The sequence below is a fragment of the Phasianus colchicus genome, chromosome 1, assembly GCF_987193195.1.
Source record: "Phasianus colchicus chromosome 1, bPhaCol1.hap1.1, whole genome shotgun sequence".
NCBI lineage: Eukaryota > Metazoa > Chordata > Aves > Galliformes > Phasianidae > Phasianus > Phasianus colchicus.
Genome location: NC_143436.1, coordinates 183,486,287 through 183,513,413, shown reverse-complemented (window position 1 = coordinate 183,513,413; position 27,127 = coordinate 183,486,287). Strand labels below are relative to the sequence as shown.

The 27,127-nt window shown below is 35.1% G+C and overlaps 1 protein-coding gene across 3 annotated transcripts in view; it reads left to right on the top strand.

The window, feature by feature from the left end:
• DYNC2H1 (dynein cytoplasmic 2 heavy chain 1) overlaps positions 1 to 27,127 on the top strand; it is a 139,928-nt gene that overhangs the window by 75,020 nt on the left and 37,781 nt on the right. For 2 of the 3 annotated variants that reach the window (XM_090133939.1, XM_031595889.2), the window contains exons 72-82: positions 1,054 to 1,104; positions 3,861 to 3,938; positions 5,014 to 5,145; positions 6,450 to 6,522; positions 7,917 to 8,077; positions 9,499 to 9,624; positions 12,448 to 12,558; positions 13,330 to 13,485; positions 15,052 to 15,127; positions 16,577 to 16,788; positions 18,315 to 18,419. In XM_090133939.1, coding sequence (XP_089990065.1) covers positions 1,054 to 1,104; positions 3,861 to 3,938; positions 5,014 to 5,145; positions 6,450 to 6,522; positions 7,917 to 8,077; positions 9,499 to 9,624; positions 12,448 to 12,558; positions 13,330 to 13,485; positions 15,052 to 15,127; positions 16,577 to 16,788; positions 18,315 to 18,419 — 1,281 coding nt within the window. Of the gene's footprint in view, positions 1 to 1,053; positions 1,105 to 3,860; positions 3,939 to 5,013; positions 5,146 to 6,449; positions 6,523 to 7,916; positions 8,078 to 9,498; positions 9,625 to 12,447; positions 12,559 to 13,329; positions 13,486 to 15,051; positions 15,128 to 16,576; positions 16,789 to 18,314; positions 18,420 to 24,421; positions 24,808 to 27,127 lie in introns of those variants that run through there. The other variant, XM_090133940.1, reaches the window with a different exon arrangement.

The following is a 27,127-nucleotide window of genomic DNA, read 5'->3' as shown; positions in this document are numbered from 1 at the left end:
AAATTTTGTAGTACAACATTTATGAAGATGCAAGGCATTCTAATGTTAAGACACTTGTCTTTCTGCATTAATGTGTATAGATTTTTCTGATAGCTTTACATATCAGCTCTACATTTAACTATTTTTACTTTTCTATTTAAAGATATTATGTCATATTATAAAAACTATGGAGGCTTCATGTATTCTTGCTGTACGTATGTTTTCTCTATTAATAGGAAAAGATCATAAATTATAATTGTAAGAGATAGTTTATTCCATTTGCATCTAGATTGATGGGTGCAAAAAGATATACTAGGGTTTATATCAGTGGTTTTAGTTGATTGATGTTTTTATTTGGAATGTTACTATTGTTTGTAAAAGAAAAAAATAAAGTTTATGTGATTTGTAGGTGCTGCTGATGCACTGTTTCAATACTCTGAAGATTTATTAATGTATTTTTTTACCATCTCCAAATGCGGGATTATATTATTTCTAGAAATCTTTTGAAATTCTTAACTAAGATCTTTCTTAAAATGATTAAAAGCTTTCTTCCTGGCTAGAAATACAGAGTCTGAAGGATTTATTACACATAGATTCAAGCAATCCCTTATGCAACCAAAGTGTTCATAATACCAAGCTATTTTACTAGGTATTCATCTTATTCTACTAACTGTATGGTTTGGACACTATGACATGCAAAACAATACTGAAAGGTGAACTGATAGTTTTCTGTTCTGTGGGCCTTCTGGAACCCAATCAGGCAGTACGTGTGTCCTTAGCATCCACGTTACTTCATGCTGGTCTGTATGTGGATGATATGGGTGGAAACTGCAGGAGTTAAAAACAGAAGAAAAACAAAAGCTATATGGCTTTTCCTTTTGCTTATTTTCTTGTAAAGCACTGTAATCGCTTAATTGTGGAGTTTTAAAAATCTTGCATAATTCTTTCAGAATCTAGGCTTTAATTTGTTTATCCTCTAAGTAATTTCTGCTTTGCCTGCGTGGTACTGCACACTAATTTTTATTCTTCAAGATGTCTGGTGACTGATCTGAGGTGTTCATTTATTCCTTTTAGGAATGGGAGACTTTTACAGGTGTGATCATTGGAGATCCCGTAAGAAAATCAGTAAGCAACTTTAATTTGTGTGTTTTGAAATAAGAGTCATTTAATCTTGTAATACATGAAAAGAACAGATACATTTTCACATGAGTATTATACAGTTTTTTTGAAAATGGTAATTTGTTTTCTGTGCACATCTTTTTTGCCTTTTCTGTTCTTTTTTTCCTGATAGCACAATTACAATTCATTTTATTTAACAGTATATGGTTTTAACCTCACTATTTTAACTAAAATAAGTGTTTCTTAATCTCTTTCCTATAGTATCATACATGAGTTGTAGTTTTTGTATGGAGTGATGGAATCATCCATATACATTGCTAAATTTGAAGTACATTTTTCAGTAGCCTTAGAGTTCTGCATCTGGAAATATTCTTGCATGTTTTCCTAAGAGACAGCCTAGATTAAGAAATACATGTTGCATGTTTTACTGATCATGCTGTAGTTTACTGGGTGTCCCTGAATTCTTTTAAGTGTGCATACTCTCAAAATAACCTTCCAGTACTAAAAGGTAGAGGAAAAAGTGAACCATGCCTTATTCTTAGCCATTTTTGTCATTCTCAGAATCAGATATTTTGGTGTAAATTTTGAAAGAGATGTTTACAAAACAGTCCTCTTCTGCTTCCAATCTATTTTCTTTCATTCAGGGCCAACATAGCTTATTTCCATCAGACTTATCTGCAATTTTTATTATTCTCAATTACTTTTAACCTTTAATCTTGTTTGGACATCTGTCAGGGTACTTCATATATCCATTGGTACAAAACAATGGCCAGTGCAAGTACCTTATTTAGAATCCCTATGACACCATGTGTTCACCTGCATTCTGACGTAATTGTTAAAAGTATGTTGGATTACTCCCTTTTTCTTACTTACACATCAGGTCAGTTAAAACAACTTTACATTTCCACATTCTTTATCTCTTAGATCACTGCGCTACTTTTCATTTCAGTGCGAACATAGAAGTCCTTCTTTAACTTGATGCAGTCTTCGTAACTTAGTAGATGCCAGCCCACATTGTGACTGTCAAGTATTTTGTTGCTGTAGATCATTCTCAAGTTTTTCGCCAGCAGGGCAAAGAAGGTGATTGTCCCACTGTGTTCTGCCCTTGTGAGGCTCCAACTGCAGTACTGTGTCTGAGCCTAGGTTCTCAACACAAGAAAGATGTGGAGCTTTTGGAATGAGTCCCGAGGAGTACCACTAAGATGATCAGAGGGCTGGAGCACCTCTTCTATAAAGACAGGTTGAGGGAGTAGGGCATGTTCAGCATGGAGAAGACAAGGCTCTAGGGAGACCTAGTTGTGGCCTTGCAGTACATAAAAGTTGCTTATAAAGAAGACATAAATGAACTTCTTTTTCACGAGTAGATAGTGATAGCACAAGGGACAGCTTTTTTAAACTTTAAGAAGAGAAATTCAGGTTAGATGACGGGGAAATTTTTCACTGCTAAGCTGATGAGGCCCTGGCACAGCTGCCCAGAGAGCTGTGGTGTCCCATCCCTGGAGGTGTTTAAGGCCAGGTTGGATGGGGCCCTAGGCAGCCTCAGCTGGTGGGTGGCAGCTAGCAGCAGCAGGGGGTTGTTAGTTTTGTATAGTCTTCAAGGTCCCTTCCAGCCCAAGCCATTCTATGATTCAGGCATGTCTACGTATCAAGATTTTGTATCCCACAAATAGTCAGAAAGTCATTAAAGAATGTGAAGTCAAGTATAATGGTGATGCTCCATCCAAATATTCCCAGGGGTATGCTCCAGGTGATTGGTTATATTTAATAGCTCTTGGTTTTCTCTTCCACTAATTTATCTAATCACTTTTAAGGCTGTATGAGACAGGAGCATTCACAGAGCTCTGCAGCAACGAGTTCCATGTGCACATGAATTTAAGAGCAATCTCCTTTAGTGTTTTTTGTTTGCTTGATTTAGTCTATTGTTGCTAATCTTGTTTTACTGGTTTCTAATTTTGTCTTTAAAAAGATACTCATCATCCCTATGTTATTTGTAACTTCTAGATACTTTGTATAACCTATTAGCTATCAGTTTTTTCTAATTGAAGGGGCTGATTTAATTACTTCATAGCTTTCATTATCATTTTCCACTTTTATACGTCTTTCCTAGTTCTGCTGTATAGTTTTGGAGATCTGTGGGAGCAGGGGTACACTATTGATTCATATAGTGGTGTTGTCCATTTGTGAATACAGATCTTCCTTATGAGAGAGATTCCTCTGGACTTGTTTATCCTTAGAATTTTCTGCTTTCATCCAACTTAGAAGCAGAAGCATAAAGCTTTGGCCAAAATTTGCTAGTGCAGAGGTGTCTAGAATGATATTTTGCCTGGTAAATTACCCCAGAACTGCCCTTCATTTACAAAGCTATTCTCTTCATGACTATGATTAAATGAAAAGGAGATTTATTTTTTTTTTAATGTTGTCAGTTACTCAGAGTGTATATGAACATGGTCATTCTGTGGGGTCACTTGTTCTTAATATATAAAAAAAATTCTTAGAGTTGAGGAGTGACATACAAATAAACTGAATGATGATATATTTTAAGCTCGAGTAGTTAAACAAAGTTGCTGTGGACACTGTATCTCAACTTATTGGTAGCTTTTGTTTTGTTATACCATTTATGAATTCAGCAAAAGAGTAGACGTTACGTTTCTATTATGAATGCTCTTTTTATTAAAGGTGAGTTTTGTTGTCTTTCTATTGAATATGATGTTTACAAAAAAAATTGTATGACTTATATATCAAATTTAATTTGTTTCAATAAGGATTCAAAAAGAAGCGTTTATGACCAGATTCCTTCTTGGATAGAACAGGAGCGAGCCTATGCAGTGGCATCTTTGAAGGTATATATCAAATGCTAGTTTACATTGAACTTAAAAGTGATTGTAATTTGGACTCAAGTACCATCAAGAAGAAGATTTTTGTTATTGTAAAATGTTTATTATGTGTTTCAGAAAATATGGTCTATTATGGACTCATTTGAAACCAAATTTCAAGTTATGAATGTATGATCCTAGATTAGTACATTTTAAGCCTACGCAAAGAATTACAATTTGTATAAATAGAAAATTTTTAGAAAAGAAAAATTGCTAATAATACTAAGTTACAGGTTTCTCTTATTTTTTCTAAAAAGACACAATATTAATACAATTTATATTATATTAAAATGGGCCTTTAATTGTGAAACTAATTTTTTACTTAACAGATTTTCAGGCAAATAGAAATATTTCGGAGATTTTGACTGCATAAATCAAACAATTTCATATTAAAACAACACAACACTTAATTGCTTTGATTAATCCTGATTCAAATCCTGCCACAGTCATAATTGAAGTCTTTTGATTTAAGAACAACTAAATGAAAATAATCGTCTTAGAAACGCTAGCTTAGATTCTTCTCCTCCTCCATGCAGCTCAGCAGCAAGAAGGAAAACCCTGAACAGTCTCTGGCAAGGATTTTTGTTGTTGCTGAACTGACAATTGTTTATTTTTAGTTTCTCTTCATCAGGGATGAGGAGCAATTGCAACGGTGGTGTGGCAAACATAATTGTTAGGGTTAAAAAAAAAAAAAAGCATGACAGTTTCAATCGGTGGACAGAAGAAGAAGAAGAACCTGATCATCATTTAAGGAAAAGAACAGCATTGAGTTAAGCCCAGAGTTTAAAAACAAGGAGCCTTGATGTTTAAAAACAAAACTACTGTAAATACCGACTTGGCATTTGCAGGAAGTGGATAAACAAGTTTTAAATTCTAACCTTTTATTCTTGAACTCCAAAATGAAAATTGATGGGATTTTTATGAAACGCACAAGTATTTTACAGGTTTTTAAGTCATAGTGGTGTTTATAAATTACTGAAAATATGCAGTGTCCAAATGATTACTCTTCTTTATTGTTAAATATACATTGTTTGTTTTGTAGACTTCTCTCCCATGTCTCTATCAGACTCTTGGTTTAGAAGATGAAGGTTTGTGGCGCACTTTTTCTCAGAGCTCTGTGTGTGAGCAAGACTTCCCATCTGCTATTGTAAAAAGAATTTCTTTATTTCAACAGGTAACATTCTGTATTAAATTATTTAAAATGAATTGTGATTTCAGCATTGCAAATAAGTTTTACATCTAAAGAATTTAGGCTGAAAACCTGGTAGAATTGTAAGTGGGGACAATATCTATTTTGTCTTTGATAGCTCAGCTAGTTTATTATGGATTGTTTTTCTGTAATATGTATAGTTCTCTCCTATCTGGGTCTTTTTTGTGGTAGTATATAGGCTGCAGCTGAGAATGGCATGGTAACAGGTTCTTTATTAATATTCATAGAATAAATTTTCTGAATAGGTATCAGAATTCTTTCATGCTTGCTTTGTTATTGCAGAATTTCTCAGCTTGCCAAGCATATTAATTTAGATCATCATGAAATGCAAACGCACCTGACTGAAAACACAGAAAGTGCTGTATCAGCCATTGCTTTCTAGAAAAGCAGCCATTAAATTCTACTCTTCCTGAAAGCTTGATTAAGGAGCTCAGCAGTAATGTTGGAGAGTCAGGTTTCTTCCTCACTGATAGGATCCTTCTTCTCAGGAAGACAAAAATATTATTCCTCTTGAGTTTACGGAAGGGTTGTCATTACTTACTCTCAAAAGTTGCTGTCGTTTCTCCCTTGAAGAAAGGCACTCATGTAAATTGAAGATTTTTGGATCTAAGAAAGAGATTATGTCTAAGGCAATGCAATTTCATGTTGGTAGCTATTAGGGGGTCTCTGTTCGGCTGTTCAGAGAATTTCTAAAATACCGTTCAAGGAATTTACAAAGAACAATAATGCAAATGGGTGTTTCTGAGTCACATGTTTGATTTGATGAAATGCCAAACTATTATTCTTATGTGTGCAATGCTTTGCCATAAAAAATACCTGTCGGAGAATAAATCTATAATAATCAGCATATTACATACCTAATTCCTTACAAAGGAAGTATTAGGAGTGTTTCACAGAATCACAGAATTGCAGAGGTTGGCAGTACATGTATAAAATCATATATTGGCATAGCAGTATAAAACTAAGTTTACTTTCTGTTATTCTGGTTACCCACATGAAACATTCTGAAACATGATAGAAAATGTTTTACCTTAGAAATAGACATTAGATGTAGAACTATCCTCCCAGTTCTATTCAATGAAAAAAGTATTTTAAAAAGAGTCATTATATTAGGTTATCTTGTGAAGGAATGATCAGATAGCTGTATATGTTTAGGGAAAATTGCTGATGAACAAAGGTTAAAAAAAAATGTTTTCTTTGAAGAGTTTTGCTTTGTTGGTTTTTATGTTATGCTTTTATAAATTCATTTTCTATGAATATATTTTAAGGTACTTGTGGTCCAGGCTCTTAGACCAGACAGGCTGCAGAGTGCTATGACTCTTTTTGCGTGTAAAGCCCTAGGTAAGTTCATTTTTCTAGCACTAGAGTGATTTCACAAAACAATTAAATCATTAGATCTGTTTATTTTAATGTCAAATATATATTTTTTACCTTATGGTTTATATGAAATTTCTAAGTTGTAAAATTTAAATTCTGTTGTAAATGGATTTTCTGATTTTGTTTTCATAAAGTATTGTTAGAAAGTGCTTTTACTGGTTTCTGAAGCTCAGTGATTTTAAAATTCTGATGTATTCTTTGAAGGGATTCTTGAACACTGCACTTTCTCAAAACACTCTGCTCAACTTTATGAAATCCAAACTGTTAATAATACTTGCAGTGTATTCATTTTCTTAAGTGATGCATCTCACGAATACTATAACATATTTGGCTAAGCAGTTACTCATTTAGAATGGCTCTTATTTTAAATTAGCATAGTTAACATCATTAAATTTGTTACTACAAGAACTGAAGTTGCAAATGAACATATTCCAATCTATTGCCCAATCATAGCTTTTTATTATATTTCTCTGTTAACAGAAAGCCAAGCTGTAGTCACCAGTAAACATATAATTATTTAAAATATCAGAACCAATCAGTGTAGCTTCTCAGGAACCTGGGTGCATCTGTTTGCACTGCTAAAGAGTAACAGCATTGCCACCAGACGCTGGCTTATTTTGGCTGTGTTTTATTTTACACATCTGTCAGTAGAAGCTAAGCAGCCTTATGAATAGGAACCTAAGGATAACTGAACAAGTGAAGAAGAGATGTTTGTCTAGCATCTTGTTTTCAGCAATGATGAATGATATATGTCAAGACAAGACATAAAAACATCACAAATCTATACTGAAACAGTGTTTTCTGAAAACGCATCAAAATTTCTTGACTGTGGACATATTGCAAAGGTTTATTTATTAATTTATTTGTATTGCTTGCAAGTTATGCAGTTTCTCAATTTAAAGATTATAGGTGTGATGTATTTTGAAGATTTTAGGCTTTATGTTTTCCTAACTCAGATCCAGACATTTGAATTGTTTGTGTATGTACAGCTGTACATGACAATTTAACTATACTTTACTTAAGCAATATGTTATTGACAGAATTTTTTGGTCAATTTTTTGATCTGCTAACTTGTGGTATGCCAGGACCTATAATAATATATACTTCAGTGTCATACCACAGTTAAAATTTTCATTATCCATTTATTGTGCTGATTTTTATCCCAGAAGTGGCTTTTTCTATGAATTGTAGACCAAACTAAAACAAGAGCAAAAAGAGTATCGGTCTTTATGCACTGAAGAAATAGTACTTTATCCCAGCAGTTTGCTAGTTGATTTTATTTGAATAATAGGAAAAGTCTTCTGAAGAGCACTCCATTCTGTGTAGTCACTTTATTTCCATAATGTTTCTGATTGTAGGAATAAAAGAATTGTCTCCATCACCTCTGAATCTGAAACGTCTGTATAAAGAGACTCTGGAAACTGAGCCTATATTGATAATTATTTCTCCTGGTGCTGATCCTTCTCAAGAATTGCAAGAACTTGCCAGTGTTGAAAGAAATACTGAGTGCTACCATCAGGTCAGCCTTAGATGAGCATAATTATTAAAACCCACAGTTTGTTATGTTCAATTTTACATATTTTTTGGTACAATACAGTAATAAAAACTGACAACTGACATCTGTAAGTATTATTGCTTTTAGGGTGGAATAAACAAAATATGAAACAAAACCCAGTGTAAACTGGACTTCATAATTACCTGTAGTTATAGAATATGAACATTTCTTTCTTCAGCGGAAACTATAAATAATATGTTAAGTGTTTATGAGTGTTTTGGTATTTTGAAGAATTTTACAAGTAAATGTTAACTAATTAAGTTCCTGATGGGAGTTCTTGAACCAAACTCTCTTATTTCGTGTCTGTTTAAAATAATGTTTAAGGTCAGCCATGCAGGAAACGGCTTCTAAGAGGGCTTGCACAGGAATCTTCCCAGGAACTAAGTTGAGACTGACTGGCCTGCAATTATCTAGATCTTCCTCCTCCTTATCCTTTTTGAAGATAGATGTGATGTTTGCCTTTCTATCAGGAAGCACCCCAAATCAATGTTACTTTTACATGATTGCAGGTAGCCCTGCGGTGATATTTGCTGCCCCTCCCCCAGCACTCTATAATGCATTCTATGTATCTTGCCCTGGACTTACGTATTTCTAAATGTGTTGTGTGATTCCTGAATCTGTCTCTACACGAGTAATGCTTCACTCCTATTAGTAGGCCTGGGAAACCTGAGAGGCCTGGGAACAAGCCTTGCCAATAAAAACTCAGGCTAAAAAGACATTGAGTACCTCAGCTTTTTCCACGTGCCTTGTCGCTAGGTGCCCTTTCCCACTAAGCAATGGGCTCACAAGTGTTGTTAGCTTTACTGAAAGAAACCTTACAAAACTCAACAAGAAGAAAGAGCAAGGTCCTGCCCCTGGATAGTAAGAAACCCTTGTAGTGCTGCAGGCAGTGAACTGGCTGGTTGGGAAGAAGCTCTGCAAAAAACATCTGCAGGGTTTTTGTGGACAAGAAGCTGAACATGAACCAGCCTGTGCCTTGGCAGCAGAGATATCATTAGGTGATGTAATAACAGCCTTTCAGTACCTACAAAGAGGACAGTGAGAAAAAAGGCCTAGAGGGTGGTGACACGCTGGAACAGGTTGTCCAAGGAGGTTGTGGATGCCCCATCCCTGGGGGCATGGCTGGGATGTGGCTCTGGGCAGCCCGGTCTGGTAGTTGGCAACCCTGCACATAGCATGGAGGATTGGAACTCACTGATCTTTGAGATCCTTTTCAACCCAGGCCATTCTATGATTCTATGATAAAAGACTATGGATGTTATTTCTTAAGATGTTCAGATTACATATGTTGCAAAGAAAAAATTGTATTTTCATGAATTTTTCCAGTTTTGTATTTAAATGAGGCATGATGAATTCCTGATACAAAGAGTTATTTTTCTTTTCAGATTGCAATGGGCCAAGGTCAGGCTGACCTAGCTATTCAGACTTTGAAAGAATGTGCACGCAATGGAGAGTGGCTGTGCTTAAAGAATCTGCATCTTGTCATACCTTGGCTTCCTGTATTAGAAAAGGTAAGGGTAATTAGTCCAACACTGTCTTTGTGTTGGAAACTTACTAGGCAGTTCTGAAACATCGTGCATTTACATGGTGGTGTTTTAAATTCCAACAATTGAAAAATAAACCTTAGCAGGTTTCTGAGTCATGAATAAGGTGAAGAGCTTCTGATCTAAGCAACTTTGTGTGGTTGCTTTGATTTCATACAATGTGGAGCGTTTCTGCCACACTGACTGAACAAATGCTGCTGTTAGAATTTTCTATACATTAATATTAATTATGGGACACGTTTGCTGAATTGAATGCTTTTTTTTTTTTTAATAACATTTTAAAATAAAAGTTTATAAAAATATTTCTTTCTTTTATGGTTCTACAGCTTTGTTGTTCTTGTTATTTGTAAGGGTAGCTTGTGTTTCAGCAACTATAAGGTTTACGCTAATTTGAAATTAGAATGGCTATTTTTTTAAAAAACATACTGTATCTGAAATAATTGACTTCCTTGCTAGATCAAAACAACTTAACGTGTATGTCACTCTGTCATTCATAAAACAAGCTAATTTGGAAAAAAGAAAAGAAATTCTTATTAACAGTTACTTCTGCCTTACTTGTCCTGTTTCTTAGAGTAGTTCGTGAGGTGTGCTCCACGCACATAAGCTTGGAGTCTTTTTCTATCAAATAAGGGCCATATGGCATAGATATACCTTTAAGGTTCCTATAATCCAGTACTTGAAGGGAGCATATAAACAGAAGGGGGAACGGCTGTTTACGAGAGTGGATAGCGATAAGACAAGGGGAAATGGTTTTAAACTGATACAGGGGAGGTTTAGGTTAGATATTAGGAGGAAGTTTTTCACACAGAGGGTGGTGACACACTGGAACAGGTTGCCCAAGGAGGCTGTGGATGCCCCATCTCTGGAGGCATTCAAGGCCGGGCTGGATGTGGCTCTGGGCAGCCTGGTCTGGTGGTTGGTGACCCTGGGCATAGCAGGGGGGTTGAAACTAGATGATCATTGTGGTCCTTTTCAACCCAGGCCATTCTATGATTCTATGATCTGTTTTGAAAAAATAGAAAGGCAAAGCATGGTAATACTGATACATTTCATCTACCTGAACGTGGTAGTGAACTGTTAGGAAGTGTTTTGTAAGCTTCTAACTAATTATAAGAATAAAACATAAGTGCATGTGGATAAGTATCATGAGTTTCTTATTCTTATGATTAAGTCTTAGAAATTATTGAAGTGAATGGATTTTTAAGGAAATCCGCAGGAGTTTATTGAAGTTTGGCTCTCTCGAAGCTCTTATACAGAGCAGCTGAATCTTCTGAAGGCAATTGTCAAGCAACTTTACCAGCTTCATACATAAAGCATGTGTGAAAATGTATGCTTTAATACATATGTAATACGTAGTGTTTTGTGAGACCTCTATATTTGGAATAGCATTTAACTATTCATTTTCTTAAAACTGTTTTTCTATTCAGAGTTTTTTGTGAATCATGGTACAGGAAGGATGCATGTAACAACCACATACAAATAAATAATAATAATAAAAAATCCAACATCAAAAAGAAACCAGAAATTGATACAACTGTGCAGGTGCTGAAATTCATTGAATTTTGTTGTTGATACACAACTTGTGGTCCAAGCCTTTTCCTTTTGAGATCTAGTCTTTTGGTGTTCTTTACTTAGGAGAAGTAAAGAGCTGCTGTATATTGTTATGCTCTGAGTTTAGAATATGGGATGGGAGAGAGCTGCAAATATTTTGACACATCCAGGATGAAGCTGAGAATACCAGGCATATACTAAGTTGCGAGGATTGGCTGACACACCCGAAGGCTGTGCTGCCATTCAGCAAGACCTGGACAGGCTGGAGAGCTGGGCAGTAAGAAACCAGATGAGGTTTAACAAAAGCAAGTGTAGAGTCTTGCACCTAGGGAGGAATAATTGCATGCACTGGTACAGGTTGGGGGATGACCTGCTGGAGAGGAGCTCTGCAGAGAGGGACCTGGGTGTCCTGGTGGACGACAGGTTGGACATGAGCCAGCAGTGTGCCCTTGTGGCCAAAAAGGCCAATGGCATTCTGGGGTGCATTAAAAGGAGCGTGGCCAGCAGGTTGAGGAAGGTGATCCTCCCCCTCTACTCTGCCCTGGTGGGGCCTCATCTGGAGTACTGTGTCCAGTTCTGGGCTCCTCAGTACAAAAAAGACAGGGATCTCTTGGAAAGAGTCCAGCGGAGAGCCACAAAGATGGTGAAGGGCCTGGAGCATCTCCCCTGTGAAGAAAGGCTAAGTGAAGTGGGTCTGTTTAGCCTTGAGAAGACTGAGAGGGGACCTGATCCAGGTCTATAAATATCTGAGGTGTGGGGGGCAAAGTGGCGAGGCCAGACTGTTTTCAGCAGTGTGTGGAGACAGGACAAGGGGAAACGGGCAGAAATTGCAGCATAGGAAGTTCCGCACCAATGTGCGCAAGAACTTCTTTACGGTGAGGTGACGGAGCACTGGAACAGGCTGCCCAGGGAGGCTGTGGAGTCTCCTTCTCTGGAGATATTCAAGACCCGCCTGGACGCCTACCTGTGCGACCTGGTGTAGGGATCCTGCTTTGGCAGGGGGGTTGGACTCGATGATCTCTGGAGGTCCCTTCCAACCCCTACGATTCTGTGATTCCGTGATTCTGTGAAGTACAGGAACAACACATATTTTGAATAATTTACCTATAAAAAGCAACTAAAAATTTTTAGACAAGCATAATTTTTCAATTCAAGGTATCATTTTGTAAATACTGTTCTGGGTATTAAATAGAAAACAAAATGCAAAACCTACCTCAATACATAACATCTCTTTGGCAGGAACTGAATACATTGCAGCCTCAACCAAACTTTCGCCTTTGGCTTACTACTGAAGTTCATCCCAAATTTACTCCAATTTTGCTTCAGTCAAGTCTGAAAATAACCTATGAAGTAAGATCTCTTTAGAAAGCTTTTACTTTATGTTTTAAAAGAATCAATTTTGACACTTAGTAAACTATTTATTTAGACTAATGTGTAGATAATGTGGACTGTTTAAATAACTGTTTTCTGTTTACATTTCAATCAGATAATATATTTGACTTTTTAAAGACTTTTACAAACCTTGTTTTATATACAGTAATCTTATTAGCAAACAGTATTTTAAAAAGTATGAAAAACTGGTATCAATATCTTGTGACATTGTATTGTGACATTTGTATTGCATTGTAAAATGTCTGGGTATCTAATTAGTTGTTTTTACTTTTAAATAATCTTTGTTATTACATACAGGCTACCTATTGCTTTTTTTACTGGTTGTAAACGCTACTTAAGTCAAAGGACTGATGTTTTATCATATGTATCTGCCCTACAAAAAATGCTGCCATGGCATAAGACCAGATGGCTCAGATCACAGAAATAGTAATTGGTAGTTGAGCTTCTAAAAAACAGGAGATAAGTTCTTGTGCGCAAAAAAAAAAAAAAGAATTTATATTTACTGAGTTGATCAATTATTATTCATTTCACAAACTTGTTCTCCTGTAGTTTGGCCCTGTAATTGGTTCTGACTGTAATTCTGTTAGGCAGATTTTTTTCATGTTAAATATTATTTGCTGAAATACTACTTATAAACTGTAACTTAATTGTATGATGACCTGAAACTTAAGAAAATAGAACTTGAAAGCATCAGTTGTTTACAACAAAGTGATGTTTTTTCCTGTGCAGGCACCTCCAGGCCTCAAAAAGAACCTCTTACGAACCTACGAATCTTGGACACCTGAACAAATTAATAAAAAGGGAAATTTGTCTCGAGCCCATTCTCTCTTTTGTTTAGCATGGTTTCATGCTGTATGCCAAGAAAGAAGAAATTACATTCCTCAGGTAATTCTTTTTTGCTAACTTTTAAAAATTTATCCCCGTTTATTTTTAGCTTTTATACTTAGGATTGTTTTTCATCAGATATATATTGGATCACATTCAGAGATGAGAAAAACTTTGATACTTCTGGTGCCTACCTTTATAACTTTCTTTGAATTAATTTTAAAATAAAATCTTGGTAGCCTAAATTCTTGTCCCTCTGAAAATTGCCAGTATCTGTGTGGAGATATTGTGTGATCTGTGTGCTAACGATGCAGGAGTGAGGTCCCATGGAGAATATTCTTTGAATCCTTTTTGTTTAGGATAGGAAAAAAAACTGTTTAGGACTGTGTGGAAGTCATTAAGAAGCACTTCAGTAAAAAGGAGAATGCAATATTTACTAAACTTTCTGCATAGCAATCCTATTCAGAGAGAAGGAAGAGCAAGGGAATTTACTTGTTTCTTGAGATGATTATAGTGGTTTTCAGAGACTGTAACATGTTTTTTCCTTAGATAAGTTTTTGTTTAAAGAACTTTTTTCTTTTTTTTTTTTTTTTGGCTACAGACACTTAAGCTAAGCAGGAAAAAGAGAAGAAAATAAACCCAACAAACTATTCCGTGTCTGGGTATTTTAATTAGACTTGTGATGAAATTAACCTGTCATTCAAGAGATTTGTTCTGACAGAGCCTGGAATGTTTAACACTTCTGTTAGTTTTGACTTTATGAATTATAGAGTTGTCTCTCTCTGGTTGGAACAAAATTTGAATATGCTGTTCAAGAAGAAGAATAGTTGAAAATCATTGAAGTACTGATTAAGTATATGATCTCTCATTTGCCTTTGTTCAAATTACTGTTAATTTGCCAATAACTTTCCAACAGGCACAAGACAGGGTTAGTGCTTTCTACTTAATTCTACTATAACTCTGTTTATCTCACATAGATTTAGTGGTGATTTTATGATCCTGACATTGCTGAACTGCAGTTAATCCCAGCCAATAAGCTCTTCAGTCTATATGCAGATCTGTAAGAGCAGGCATTTTAAAACTATTGAGAGACTGCAGCATCTTGCCAGTTTATACCCTTCAAGGTGACTGACTGATACCTCAGTTGTGGTCTGTGGAGCAGCTGCAGTCTTAATCTGAAAATATACTCATCTCACATGCACTTGCTATTAAGATTTCATTCATATGCAAAGGGTACAGCCTTAAGAAGTTACAGCACTGGAGGACTGAGGTCTGGATTTTGGTACATTATGATGTACCAGTATTTATTTGTACTTAACTATTTACACTGAAAGGCTTTTGTGAGATCTGCACAGTACACTTTCAGGTTGTGCAAAGAATACTGCCACCAAGAACAGAATAGAAATATGAAATGACAGTGATCAAAATATGCATGTTTTTGTCAGCATTCTGCTGAAATAGTAGCAGTAATTGTTTTTCTCATTATATTTTTTTTGCTGAGAGTAGAGAAGTGACATGAAATAAGGAGTGAGTTGATATTAGTATAAAGCAGGATTTGGATAATCAAACCTATTTATTAAAATCTTATGACTAATTGAGTTCTTGGTGTTTCTTTTAAAATGTCAGGGTTGGACCAAGTTTTATGAGTTTTCTTTATCTGATCTCCGTGCTGGTTTTGACATTATTGATAGACTCTTTGAGGGTAAGTCACTGCTGAAGGAATGTTCTTTATTTCTGTAGCCGAACCCTTCTTAGGGTTTCTCATTTAGAATTCTTTATCATATTAAAAACTTTCACAGTAATTTTTATAGATCAGTTATTTTGCGTGATTGTTTATAGTGGGGTAGTTCTGCTTAAAATATACTTTGTACATATTTAAATTTTACATTTGAATCTTCACTGGAACAGCTGTGGACAGCTCTCACAAATACAAACACATGACTACCAAAACTATTTCTGCTTTACTTTCCAAGTTAAGAGGATATATGAGAAACACAGGAATGCGTGGAAGCTTCAGTTATTTGTCCCCATCCCTTCCCAGTATGAACTCTTCCATTTGTTGAATGAATTAATGGAGCACGTGCTCTTTTGTAATGAAATTCAGAGTCATAGAGTTGTTTGAGTTGGAAGGGACATGAAAAAGTCATCTAGTCCTGCCCCCCTGCAATGAACCTACAGCTAGATCAGGTTGCTCAGTGCCCCATTCAGCCTGACCTTGAATGTCTCCAAGGATGTCTCTCTGGGCATTGTTAAGATGTAAAACACTCCATTGTTCTGTTAAGTAGCTTAGTACTTTCTTAATCATACTTGATAGAAAAAAAAACACAACACGTGTGTGTGTGTGTGTGTGTGTGTGTGTGTGTGTGTGTGTGTGTGTGTACACATATATACAATTATTTGCATTTTATATAATTTCAAAGTAAAGTTTGGAACTGATGTTTAGAAACAGCGTGTGACTTAAATGAGATCTAACACTTCTGGAACTGGACCTTGGTTACACAAACTTGAAAAATACAGTGATACAAAGAGTCATTAATTGTCAGTTAAAATCTTTAACCTATTTATACCTGTTGCTGTGGAGATACCTTTTCTTATGAGGGAATGATCAAGTACTTGTAGTATGCTAGTTACTACAAAACAAAACCTAAAACCTACCTAAAATAATTGCTGCTTCCTTTTTGTCAGGAGATTTTTTTAATCAAACTTTTACCTGCTCTAGAAAGCTACAGTGTATCAGTATAGCTATTTAGGCCAGCTGTTATGGAAAGGTGATAAAATAAGTTAATTGAAATTAGACTATATTGCTAAGCCAGAATAATGGAATTTGAAAAGCAACTTGACCAGGAAGCATAACTGTAACAAGCTTAGTTTTAAGTACTGTGTGATATGTTGTTTATAATTCTTTTTAAAGTACCTATAATGAACCTTTTTTGTTTGGAAGTTGATGTTTCCAGTGAAGTGTTCAGTGCATGATCTGATTTTGGTTTCATCAGTTTATTTTATGTATGCAATGAGACTGCAAGAATGATTAGGAATTAATTATTTGACGTTTTTGTGATTTTTTCCTTTTCACTTAAGAACTGTGGTGATTAGAAGAAATGCTTATGATGCAGTGGTAATTGATAGAAAACTAATACTGATATATTTATAGGATCCAAAGATTTTCAGTGGGAATTTGTGCATGGCTTGTTTGAAAATGCAATTTATGGAGGCCGCATTGATAATTACTTTGATATGAAGGTTCTTCGGTCCTACTTGGAGCAGCTTTTCAATTCAAGTGTCATTGGCAGTTTAAATGCTAGAGGCAGGAAGATGACTAGTTTCCTGCATTCAATCTCTTTACCAAATTCTTGCAGTATTTTGGTAAGTATACATCTTCATTCATATGATACACAAACTGAAGTACATTATTTTGAAGAATCACTATATCCACAAAGAAATCCAGAGATACAATATAAAGATATCTTTACTTATGTGAGACTTCTCTTGCACATGATGGGTGATTCCTAAGTTTTCAGAACTGTTCTGCTCATTATCTTATGATACCTGGGTGGACTTTGGTGCAAAGCTATGAAGAACTGAATGAAAGAAATTGTGTCATCTTATGATAAGAACATTATTAAATTTTTACATTACTTAGTATATTAACATAATAGCAGAATGTAGATTTATCTCCTAATTTACAGAATTTGTCAGTGCTCTCATGTAATTTGTTACCATGCTGTTGATGCTGTATGACATTTTATTTGGGGATAGAAATAAATTCTAATTATCATTTAGTATTCAGGATGGAATTTAGATTCTGAAGAGCTGGTATCTTCCTGTCCTTTCGCTTACTGCTGTTGTTACTGTTATTAAGATTCATTTGCATTTTGATGTTGAACTCCATGCTAGACCACCATATAGTGTGATTTGATATAAACAGCATTATTCCAGTGAAAATAAATTACTGTTGTTTGACATCCTCTTCCTGGATTCTGACTGCTTAAATTTTGAGGTTTTTTATTTGTTTATTTTAAATATGATATTTTCTATGGAAGTGCTGATTTAATATTGGAAAGAGCCAAGAAATAAATGAGGCTGATCTCTGTTGTGGTATGTAATATGGTCAAACAGATGAACCTTTCTTTTTACCTGTACTGCAGTTAATAGTTCCAAATTTTTTATATGATTATTTGTGTAAGACTTCTATACTTAAAGATCTTAAGTATCTTAATGTATTTAAATATCTTAAATAATTTTCTTCAAGTAGCTTTGATTAACAGAAAAATAATAATAAAGTTTTAAAAATAAGTTTTTTTACTTCAGATAATTGGAATAATAATCTTACTAATTAGTGGTTCCTGGGTGTTCAATGGATAGATCTGCCACTACTGAAATCTTAGTTTAGAGATAACATGTCCTAGTAAATCACACACACATTAGACCTGATTCTGCAAGCACTCACTGAAATTCCTTGCAGTGATAAAGAAGAGCATATGTTTGGATGTGTTCAGTATCCAGTACAAATGCAGGTGATACAATGCAGTGGGACACCAAATATTTTTTTGTGTTTAGGGTCACAGTGAGAGATCTGCCATCATTAGTCTACCTCTGGCTACAGTGCCTCCTTCTGTTTTGTGTGAGAAGTGTCACTAGTGATTATGAGTGTAGAACCTCTGTGGACACTATTTTTCATATCCAGTGATCATGCAAACCCATTTTTGTTACTAAATAAAAAGGAAAAAATTACAAATAAAATTACTAAGATACCTGCATTATATACATACTGTATACATTTTAATCCGTGTCATACAGTGCACTTAATTAAATTCTTTTCACAGTTATTTTTGTGAACTAAACAAAAAATTATCTCAGTTATGTCTGTTATATGTTTTCTTTAAATGTAGGATTATCGTCATATTATTGAAAGCCTTCCAGAAGATGATAAACCTGACTTTTTTGGTCTACCTGCTAATATTGCTCGTTCATCACAACGTATGATCAGTTCCCAGGTAAAAATATATTTTTCATTTACTTCTGAATATTTTCTGTCTCTAATATAAGCTATAGAATCCAGTCACCTTTCCATAAATTTGAATTTCCATAAGATTGTCAGGTTAAGTTGAAGAATTTTTGGACTATGTTGACTCTTCTCTGTAGAATATTTTTTTTTTTTTATAGTAACCACCACAATTTTATAACATAAAAGAAACTTCCAAAAATAAACTCTATACATATCTTGCATATAGATTAGAATTGTATGGAATTATCAATAGTAAGACATTCTTAAGTATTTCTTTCAAATGAAATTGTTTGCTTATTTATTGTAAATCTGTATTGTTATATGAACATTATGAGCCTACTGTGAACACATCAAAGTAGACTCTGTAGAAACTCTTTTGTCGTGATGGAAAAAGCCTTTCATTTTAACTTCAAGCAGTCTGCAAAGCAGAAATACTTACCTTTATAAAGTTGTATTATGTTTATGAAATGGATTTTATGCTTTTTATATGTTTATAAAAAATATACTATTTATTATAAAGTGATTAAAAAAACAGAAAAACATACCATGCAGGCATTTGCTTACCAGTGAGATTGCTCCATACCAGCATGTTTCACTATCCTTTCTTTATGCTTAAACCTTGCTATACATTCCCATGATGGATCTCTGGGATATACTGAGCTTCAGGCAGAATTTTCAATATTTATTCAGTATTTAAGTTCTTATTCAATAGATTAAGTTCGTGGTTGACACTTCCTGCAGTTTTATATTTCTGGGATCATCTTTATTAGTAAAGAGACGTTTTATTTATATATATTTGTCTTACAAACCAGTTCTTGGCTTAACCATGGGTTTATTAAGCTTTAGTCTATTCCGAGTGCATTGACGTAAATCTTCAGAGAGAAAAGTATAACCAGAGGTTTGTGGAACATAAGTCATATACAGAACATAGTAGCTGAAAGGAAAGGAGTTTAGATGTGTCCTCTGTCAAAAAGAAATCAAGTGAATTTTGATTTGATCTTGGACTTTAAAATGCATTATACATTTGACCAATCAGGTACACCTGAATTAGGAGTATTTCAATGAACTTTTAGGTTTTTCTTTTTAGGATACGTTTGCTGACTTGTGAATATGATACATATTTTCCAGCTATTTATTTTACATTTAGAATCTGTGTATGGATATGTGCATTCCTTCTCAAGTATCCTTGTCAAATATCCGTGTTTACAGCTTAGCCAAGATCGTTTTAGCATTATTACTGAAATAAATAGTCTGAGCTGTTTCGGATGCTTATTTTCAAAGCAAATGGTTTAAGACTTAAATAAATGACAAATTCTTGAATGAGTTTACAATGATTTAATTGAGTTCAGTTCAGTGTTCACTTACATAAATAATTTCAATGGTCTTACATGTATTGTTAGTCTAGTTCATATCAGTGAGATAGTTTTTACAACCAACTGCTGTTTAGCATGATTTAAGGTTTTAGTTTTGCTCAGCAAATTCCAATGCAGTTGTTTAGCAGAAAGAATATGGGTAACAATTTGATTTTTCTGACAGAAAGCACTTCTAAAGAATTCTGCCAGTAGTCAGAAGTCTGTCTTTCTCATTAGAAATATGAAAGTTTGAGGGGGAGGGTGGGAGGAGGAGCATAGTGAAAAGTACCGAGGACTTTGTAGGTCTTAGTTTCAAAAAGTCACTTGAATATCCCTGCTATTGCTGTAGCAGTAAGATAAAAAGATCTCTATGTCATATTCATGAGTTATCAGCTATCATTTAATTTCAGTCTAGTCCAGATATGAATAGTAGTGTAAAATGTGAGAATCTAATTTTCTTAATGTCTGAATGATAGACATGCGATGATCAAAAATTTTTCACCTATGTTTTAGAGTTGTATGTAGATCTCCAGCTTGGGTGAATGAGCCAGGTCATCCATTTTGCCAGCTGGTATTAATGAAACAGCGAACAAATATTCTTGGACAGTTGCTCTTACCAACTTTTGTGGACCATGAAAATATTGAGTACCTTTTTTGTTATCATCATGACTTCTTGGTCTAGGAATGGAAAATATGAAGTGATCTACATTTAGGACATCTACTAGGAGCTCCCAGATATGACACAGGACCCAAGGGAATACATTTTTTTGTAGTAGCAGTGAGAAGTCAGACCCAAAATGACAGTAGCCAGGATTCAAGCTACTGATTCCCATTGCTAGCATACCCTAATGCAGTAGAATACTGATCTCCTGGAGGTCCTACTTTATATCTGCCTGTCTATAACGTTATTTAGCCCTTAGGCGTGGAGGAGTTTGAGTGAGAAGTGTCTTTACCTCAGCCTGAATGAAAATTAGGCAGCTGAAAGTAAGATCATCCACCTCTTGTTTCTTTCAGTAATTTTAGCTCTACTATTTGCTCTAAATTGCACTATTCAATTTTTGTTCTATAATTTTTGATGTCATTGCTCTTCTGTTGAAGAAAGTGTGGCTGAGAGTGCACTATTACTATGTTAGTGCAGTTAAGCAGTACAGATCTTTAGTGATTAGAGCAATTTATTTGACTGGTGAATTAATTGTGTCAGGTAACAAAAATTGATCGGATTGTGAAACTAATGTTTGAGCTGTGAAGTGACCAAGTCTGTATATCAAGAATCCTATTAATTTTCTGAAAAGCTTTAGCATGCTGTCTTTTATAGGGAAAAGTTATAGGGAAATTAATAAGAATCAAGTAAATTGGAACCCCCATTCCATTTATGTCGGTTAGGTAGTTTTAGATCCATAGATGATTCTGTGGTTTGTAATGTGAAATAACAGGAATGCCTTCCATATGTTGAGTTTGGTTTTTTCTTTTTTTTTTTTTTGTTATATATCCTGTAGCAAGCCAAAGCAGAAAAGTGTTGAATGAGTATGGAAGCAAGAAAGAAATTGCAACCACCTCAGTCACTACGTCACTAACAGTGGAAAGACTAAATCTGATAACTTGGGTCTAATGATTCACAGAGTCTGTGCTAAACATGTGGTGTGTTATCTTATAAATGCTTATCTACTATCTCTTATGTTTCTCATCTACTAGACATTATTCTTTCTCAGTCTATATTTTTATTGACAACTTATTTCTTATGCAGAGCTCTACTGTCTACTCCACCAAGTTCAGGATTAGAGGAAGAAGTTTTCTTAAAACATGCATAATTTGATGTCACTTTCTTTAAACCAACTCACAGAAATTTTTACTTTCCTCATCTGAGTTATTATTTTAAACCTCTGAAACCATTCATATATTCATTGATCTTAAGTCTGTTCTGAAACCTTTTATTGTTTCTAAATCATTCAAGATAAATATTAAAAATAGATCAATACTGTGATCTATTTTACTGTGAAGTTAAACTAATGTAATTATTTTAAAATAAATCTCATTTTATCAATTTATTCCACTACTTAAGGCAGAACATTTAGATAATAGAAATGTATATTTCTTATAGACTTTCCATGAATAGTATTCATTTTTCATAGAATCATAGAATGGCCTGGATTGAATAGGAACACAATGATCATCCAGTTTCAACCCCCCCTGCTATGTGCAGGGTCACCAACTACCAGACCAGGCTGCCCAGAGCCACATCCAGCCTGGCCTTGAATGCCTCCAGGATTGGGGCATCCACAACCTCTCTTCGTGTATAGGAATGATAGTTTGTGTTGCTGTAGCATCACTTTTTTTTGCTGTAGTAGAAATTTGCTGCAACACAGTGCAGCATTTTGCAGTTATGCAGAGTTCTCTTCCGTAACCTTCTACTGCACTGCTAGTTGTGTTTGGGTAAGGCTAAAACACAGCAGTGAAAAGAAAGAGACTGTTTTCAGTAAGCATGCAACTACTGAACGTATTCACAGCTTGTTTTTTTTTTAATTCCCCAGCAGGGATCTTCAATTCTAATTAAAGAGCTGAATAGTGCTAACTGTATGATTTTAATATTAATCATTACTAATAGAATTGTTAGAAACTGTCTTATGATGTTTTGTAGTACAATTCAGTGTTAATGGTGTATGCATGCTGCTAACACTGATCTTTGTTTTAAGAAAGCATTTGACTTAAGTATGCATGTGATCTTTCCAACATACAGTATTTTTCTGGGTTTTATTTTCAGTTGCTTTGTGGATTTCTAGAGTTCACTGTGGTTCTGCCTCACCTACTATTACAATATGCCTTTGACACAACTTCTCTTAGCTTGAATATGACTGAATAACCGCATGTCTCTTGCTATGTTCCCTCTGCAAAACAGTGCAGTCAGAGTAGAAAACAACTCAGCTGACAGTTCAGCTACAAGTCAGCGTAGCTCATTCTGTTTGTTTTATGCCGGGTAGAGATTGTCTGTACAGCTGCAACTCTGCTTTCCTCACTTATGAACTTATTTCATCCTTTATTGTAATTTTAATAGAATAATAATGAAATGTCTTCAACAAAACATTGTTTATCATATTTCCACTCTGAAGTGTTCAGGCCCCTCTGTATATATTTTACACCTTGGAAAAGCTATTAAGAGCTGTCTTGTTCAGTGCAGGACTTGCAGCAGACCTGCAAATTTTTGTGAATTATTGCCAATAATCACCCTAGAAAGAAGAAATGAAATTGAAGGAATGTTGGAATAATCTCATGTGATCTTTTTTTTTTTAATGTTTAGATTCTTTGACAGAAAAGTATGATAACCCTGATCCAAAGCCAGATCTTCAATTGTTGTTATTTGTTCTGTTCTACTGGGAAAAAAAAAAAAAAAAAAAAAGTGCATGTTCAATTCATAACACATAAATAATCACATAAACAATAGCCACCTCATCTTAATTTGTGTGTGGTTTTGTGTGCTTCTGGAGAAAGACAAGCAGGTACAGGAAGTAGTTTGTGCCTTCCTAGATAAGCACCTAAAATAAAGGTGTGAATCATCGTTTGGAAGTACGTATTTCTTTAGAGGTAGCACTGTGGTAATGTCAACAGTATTTGTAAGAATAGCATAATGAACATTTTAATGGCCATTTCAGAGGATTGCTGTAACTAGTAGGGTATTTGTTATGCAGTAATGGGGTGCTGGACTGTTTGAAGAATTAGATGATACTAATCAAGCACAAATTGAAACATAGTTGTTACTCTATTTCTCCACTGAGAGTTGTAACAATCCAAGTACAGTTATCATTATTTCATTTCACATGTAAATATTTAATTTAAAATTGAAGAATTTATGAAGAGAAAGTGAAAATTCAGTCATCTTAAGGCATTGTGTTTGTCTTAGAGGCACTGATAATTTTCTTAATATAAGCTAAGAAATGTAAAAAGAATTTTATTAATCGCCTCCTGCTCTCCTCCTACGCTGACCTTGGGGGCTGCAGGGCCGCTTCTGCCCCATCTCTCACCCCTCTCTCCCAGCTGCAGTTGCACAGCACTGATTCCCCCCTCCAATCTGCTCTCCCAGAGGTGCACCCAGCATCACTCACGGCTCAGCTCTGCCCAGTGGGTCCCTGTGGGAGCAGCTGGAGCTGCTCTACTCTGACGTGGGGCAGCGCTGGGTGCTGCCCACAGAGCCACCCCTGCAGCCTCTGCACTGCTACTTCAGCCTTGCCATATAAACTTAATACAAGTAGCTCATTGTACCTTAGCATCACTGCTAAATATAGTGCTTAGTTAAAATAATTACAGTTGCTATTTTGCCTGTGCTTGAAAATTGGATATTTTTGTGGAAAAACTCGATTACCTTTTGTTACTGATCATTTTTATTTTGTGGAGTGTACTTGCGGAGTTAAAATGAATAGCAGACTACTAGTAGAAAACAGTGTAAAAACAATCAAGTAAGGCAATCAAATGTGAACCAAGGTCAGAAAACATGAAGTGTATCTTGCCTCATTAAATGTAATTGCAATAATCCCATTGACTTCAGTAAAACAGCATCTTATCCTTTGGTTCTTATATTCAGCTTTTCTGAAGAAAATCTTTAACCATTTTCAGCAAGTCACTACTGAATTCCAATGCCTCTTCTCCCCAGTTTCTTGCAGATATTGTTTGCAGTCTAATAGCACAGTTCCAGTTCTGGCTTTTACGTTGCCAGTGACAGCAACAGAGACAAGATGTCCTTGTACACCTGGAACACCTGCAACTGTGAGACTGCTGAAGCATACTTGAGCTTATACACCTGGTCTCCACTCCTTGTATCACCCAAGTCAGCTAATACCAAATCATATCTTTAACTCCAATATTTTATTATAAAGAGAATAGTGGGGCTGTGGTTTGCAATTATCTACTGAAGTGCAGTTGTAATACAGTAATAGCTGTAGCTTCTTGTTCTTTCTTCAACAGATTTTCCTTTTCAAACTCTAGATCCTTAAAGGGATTGTGAATGTTAGTACCTAATTTTATTTCTATCTAGCTATTTCCCATAATTCTAGTCATGGTGCGTAGAGTAATATGGGCATGATTACTGAAAAGTATGCAATTGAAATTATTCTGAACTTGTTACATTGTTGAAATTGATGTCAGGATAAACAAAAAGCTATTTTTTAGAAATTTTATATTAGAATTTTAACTTTTTCTCTTGTGTTAACTGTGCAGAGCACATAATTACTGACATTTATTAAATGCATCTCAAATCACAAATATATGACTAATAGGCTCTAGCAGAAATAGATGAGTAAGGCCAAGTTGTATTTATTATTACCCTGTAATTGAGCAATTTGAGTACCAAACAAGAATTTTTGAAATATGGGAAGCATTTTGCATATACCTATGGTGCTGCTTGAAAGGCATTCTTTGCCACCAAACAGAATGGAACCCACAGTTGAAAACATAATCCTCTGCCACTGCATTGCATCAGTGCAGAACTACTATGTGAAAACTTACAGTTCCCATAGAATTAGCACTGTGCATATGAGAGTATATTGGTGCTCTGTATGTGAGAATGCTGTTCTAAGAACAAGCTGCATTTTTCCAGATTTCTTACATTTTTCAGAGTGTGTAATGAGCCTTCGTCCTTCTGGCCTTCCTTTTAGTGTGGTGTTCTCCAGGTAATATGGTTCATGGGGACCTCTATACAGCAAAATCCCCTAGCTGTTCTTTCAGGGAAGGTGCAGCTGCAAAACTGGCTAGGTCAGTAATGGACTTGTGTAGTTCATCTGCAGTCATCCTGATTTTCTTTTCCTCCTGTATTGAATCTCTTTCTTTACAGAAGTATCTTCTGGATGTCTGAAGTATATGGTCCTCTTCTATTTAAAACAATACGTTGGTGATGTCAGTGTCTTACTCTCTTTCACTTTGTATTTTGATTTAAAAAAAAAATGTAGCTCTGAAAACCATCCAGTCTTAATTGAAATAATTTTTGAGGGAATTAACGATACTGAGGTGACCTAAAGGAAACAACAGAAGACTGATCACATATCTCTGGTGTTCCTAATGCATCCGCATGCAGTTTGAACGAGACGCCTCTGAATGCTGTTATAGGACCCCCATCCAAACAACCTCCAGGCACTGTGCAGAGAAGCAAGCAGCACACTGAGTCTGAAAATGGGGAAAGCTTTATTAGCAGCTCAGTCTTAGGTTACTTATACAATGCTGTGAGTAACTGCAGTCAGATTACAAGGAACAGTGTGGAAGTGTTTAGTTCTTTCAGGAGGCATATCAGACTGAAATCTGTCTCCTGCTTTGACAGACTGTAATCAAGGAAGAAATAGTCACAGTGCCCTGAGTTACTACTTTGCCAGTGTTTACCAACATGACTATGTTACCACTTCCTTTTTTGGTTTAAACTGTAAAGTCTTATAAAAAAATAGAAATATTTCTTTGAACAGCTCTGTAAAGGGATGTGTTTTTTCACTCAGAGAAATGAAATGTAGAAGTGGTTTCTGTGCTAAGACCAAAGCCTTTTAAAACTGGTAGATGGCAGTAGTGTATCTGCTTTGATATTTTCTATAGATTTACTGAGAAAAGTTTGTTACCTTTCTTTTCAGAAATAAAAATCCTTTTATCTGCTCCATAGCTGTGGGGAGAAAAAAAAATAAATAGATCTTGACAAATCTGTTCTGTTTTCTATTCCTAGAATGGTTATCATGCTTTGTTCAGGAATTATTTATCCTAGATTTTTTTTTTTTTCCAATTGAGTGAGAGAGAATTTCACAATACGATGTAGGCTTTATTTCATTCCTCTTTTTCAAATTATAATTCCACATGTGAAGTTTGACTTTGTTGTATAATGTTTACAGTAGGTTCTTTATGAAATAAGTACAACTCTTAGATATATGTCTGTTTGTATTATATATTGTGTTTGTGAAGTACTAATTTTTCCTGTGGCTGTGAATTACCAAAGGCAAGACTTTCTTCATGTTCTAGGTCAGTAGAGAACAAAAATTGATTTTGTGGTCCTGGAATTCTGTTTTTATCATGCTTCCATGGGAGGAAATGTTAAAATCTTGGCATTTCTTGATCTTTATTTTTACTTTTTTTCTTCCTTTTTTCTTCCATTTTCAAATCTAACATGACTTTCTAGTCATTCCATACGAAGCCACATGGGTTCACTCATTATCTTTATTGTTATCCATAGTCCTCATTCTCTCTTTTAATTTCTCTAAATATATTTTCTTGTACTATAATGCAGTAGTCAATAATATAACAGCATATATCCAGAGGAACCCATGAAGCATGAAATAGATGAGAAGGCTGAGATACTCAATTAATTTTAATAAAAGGGCAAACAAATATTGAC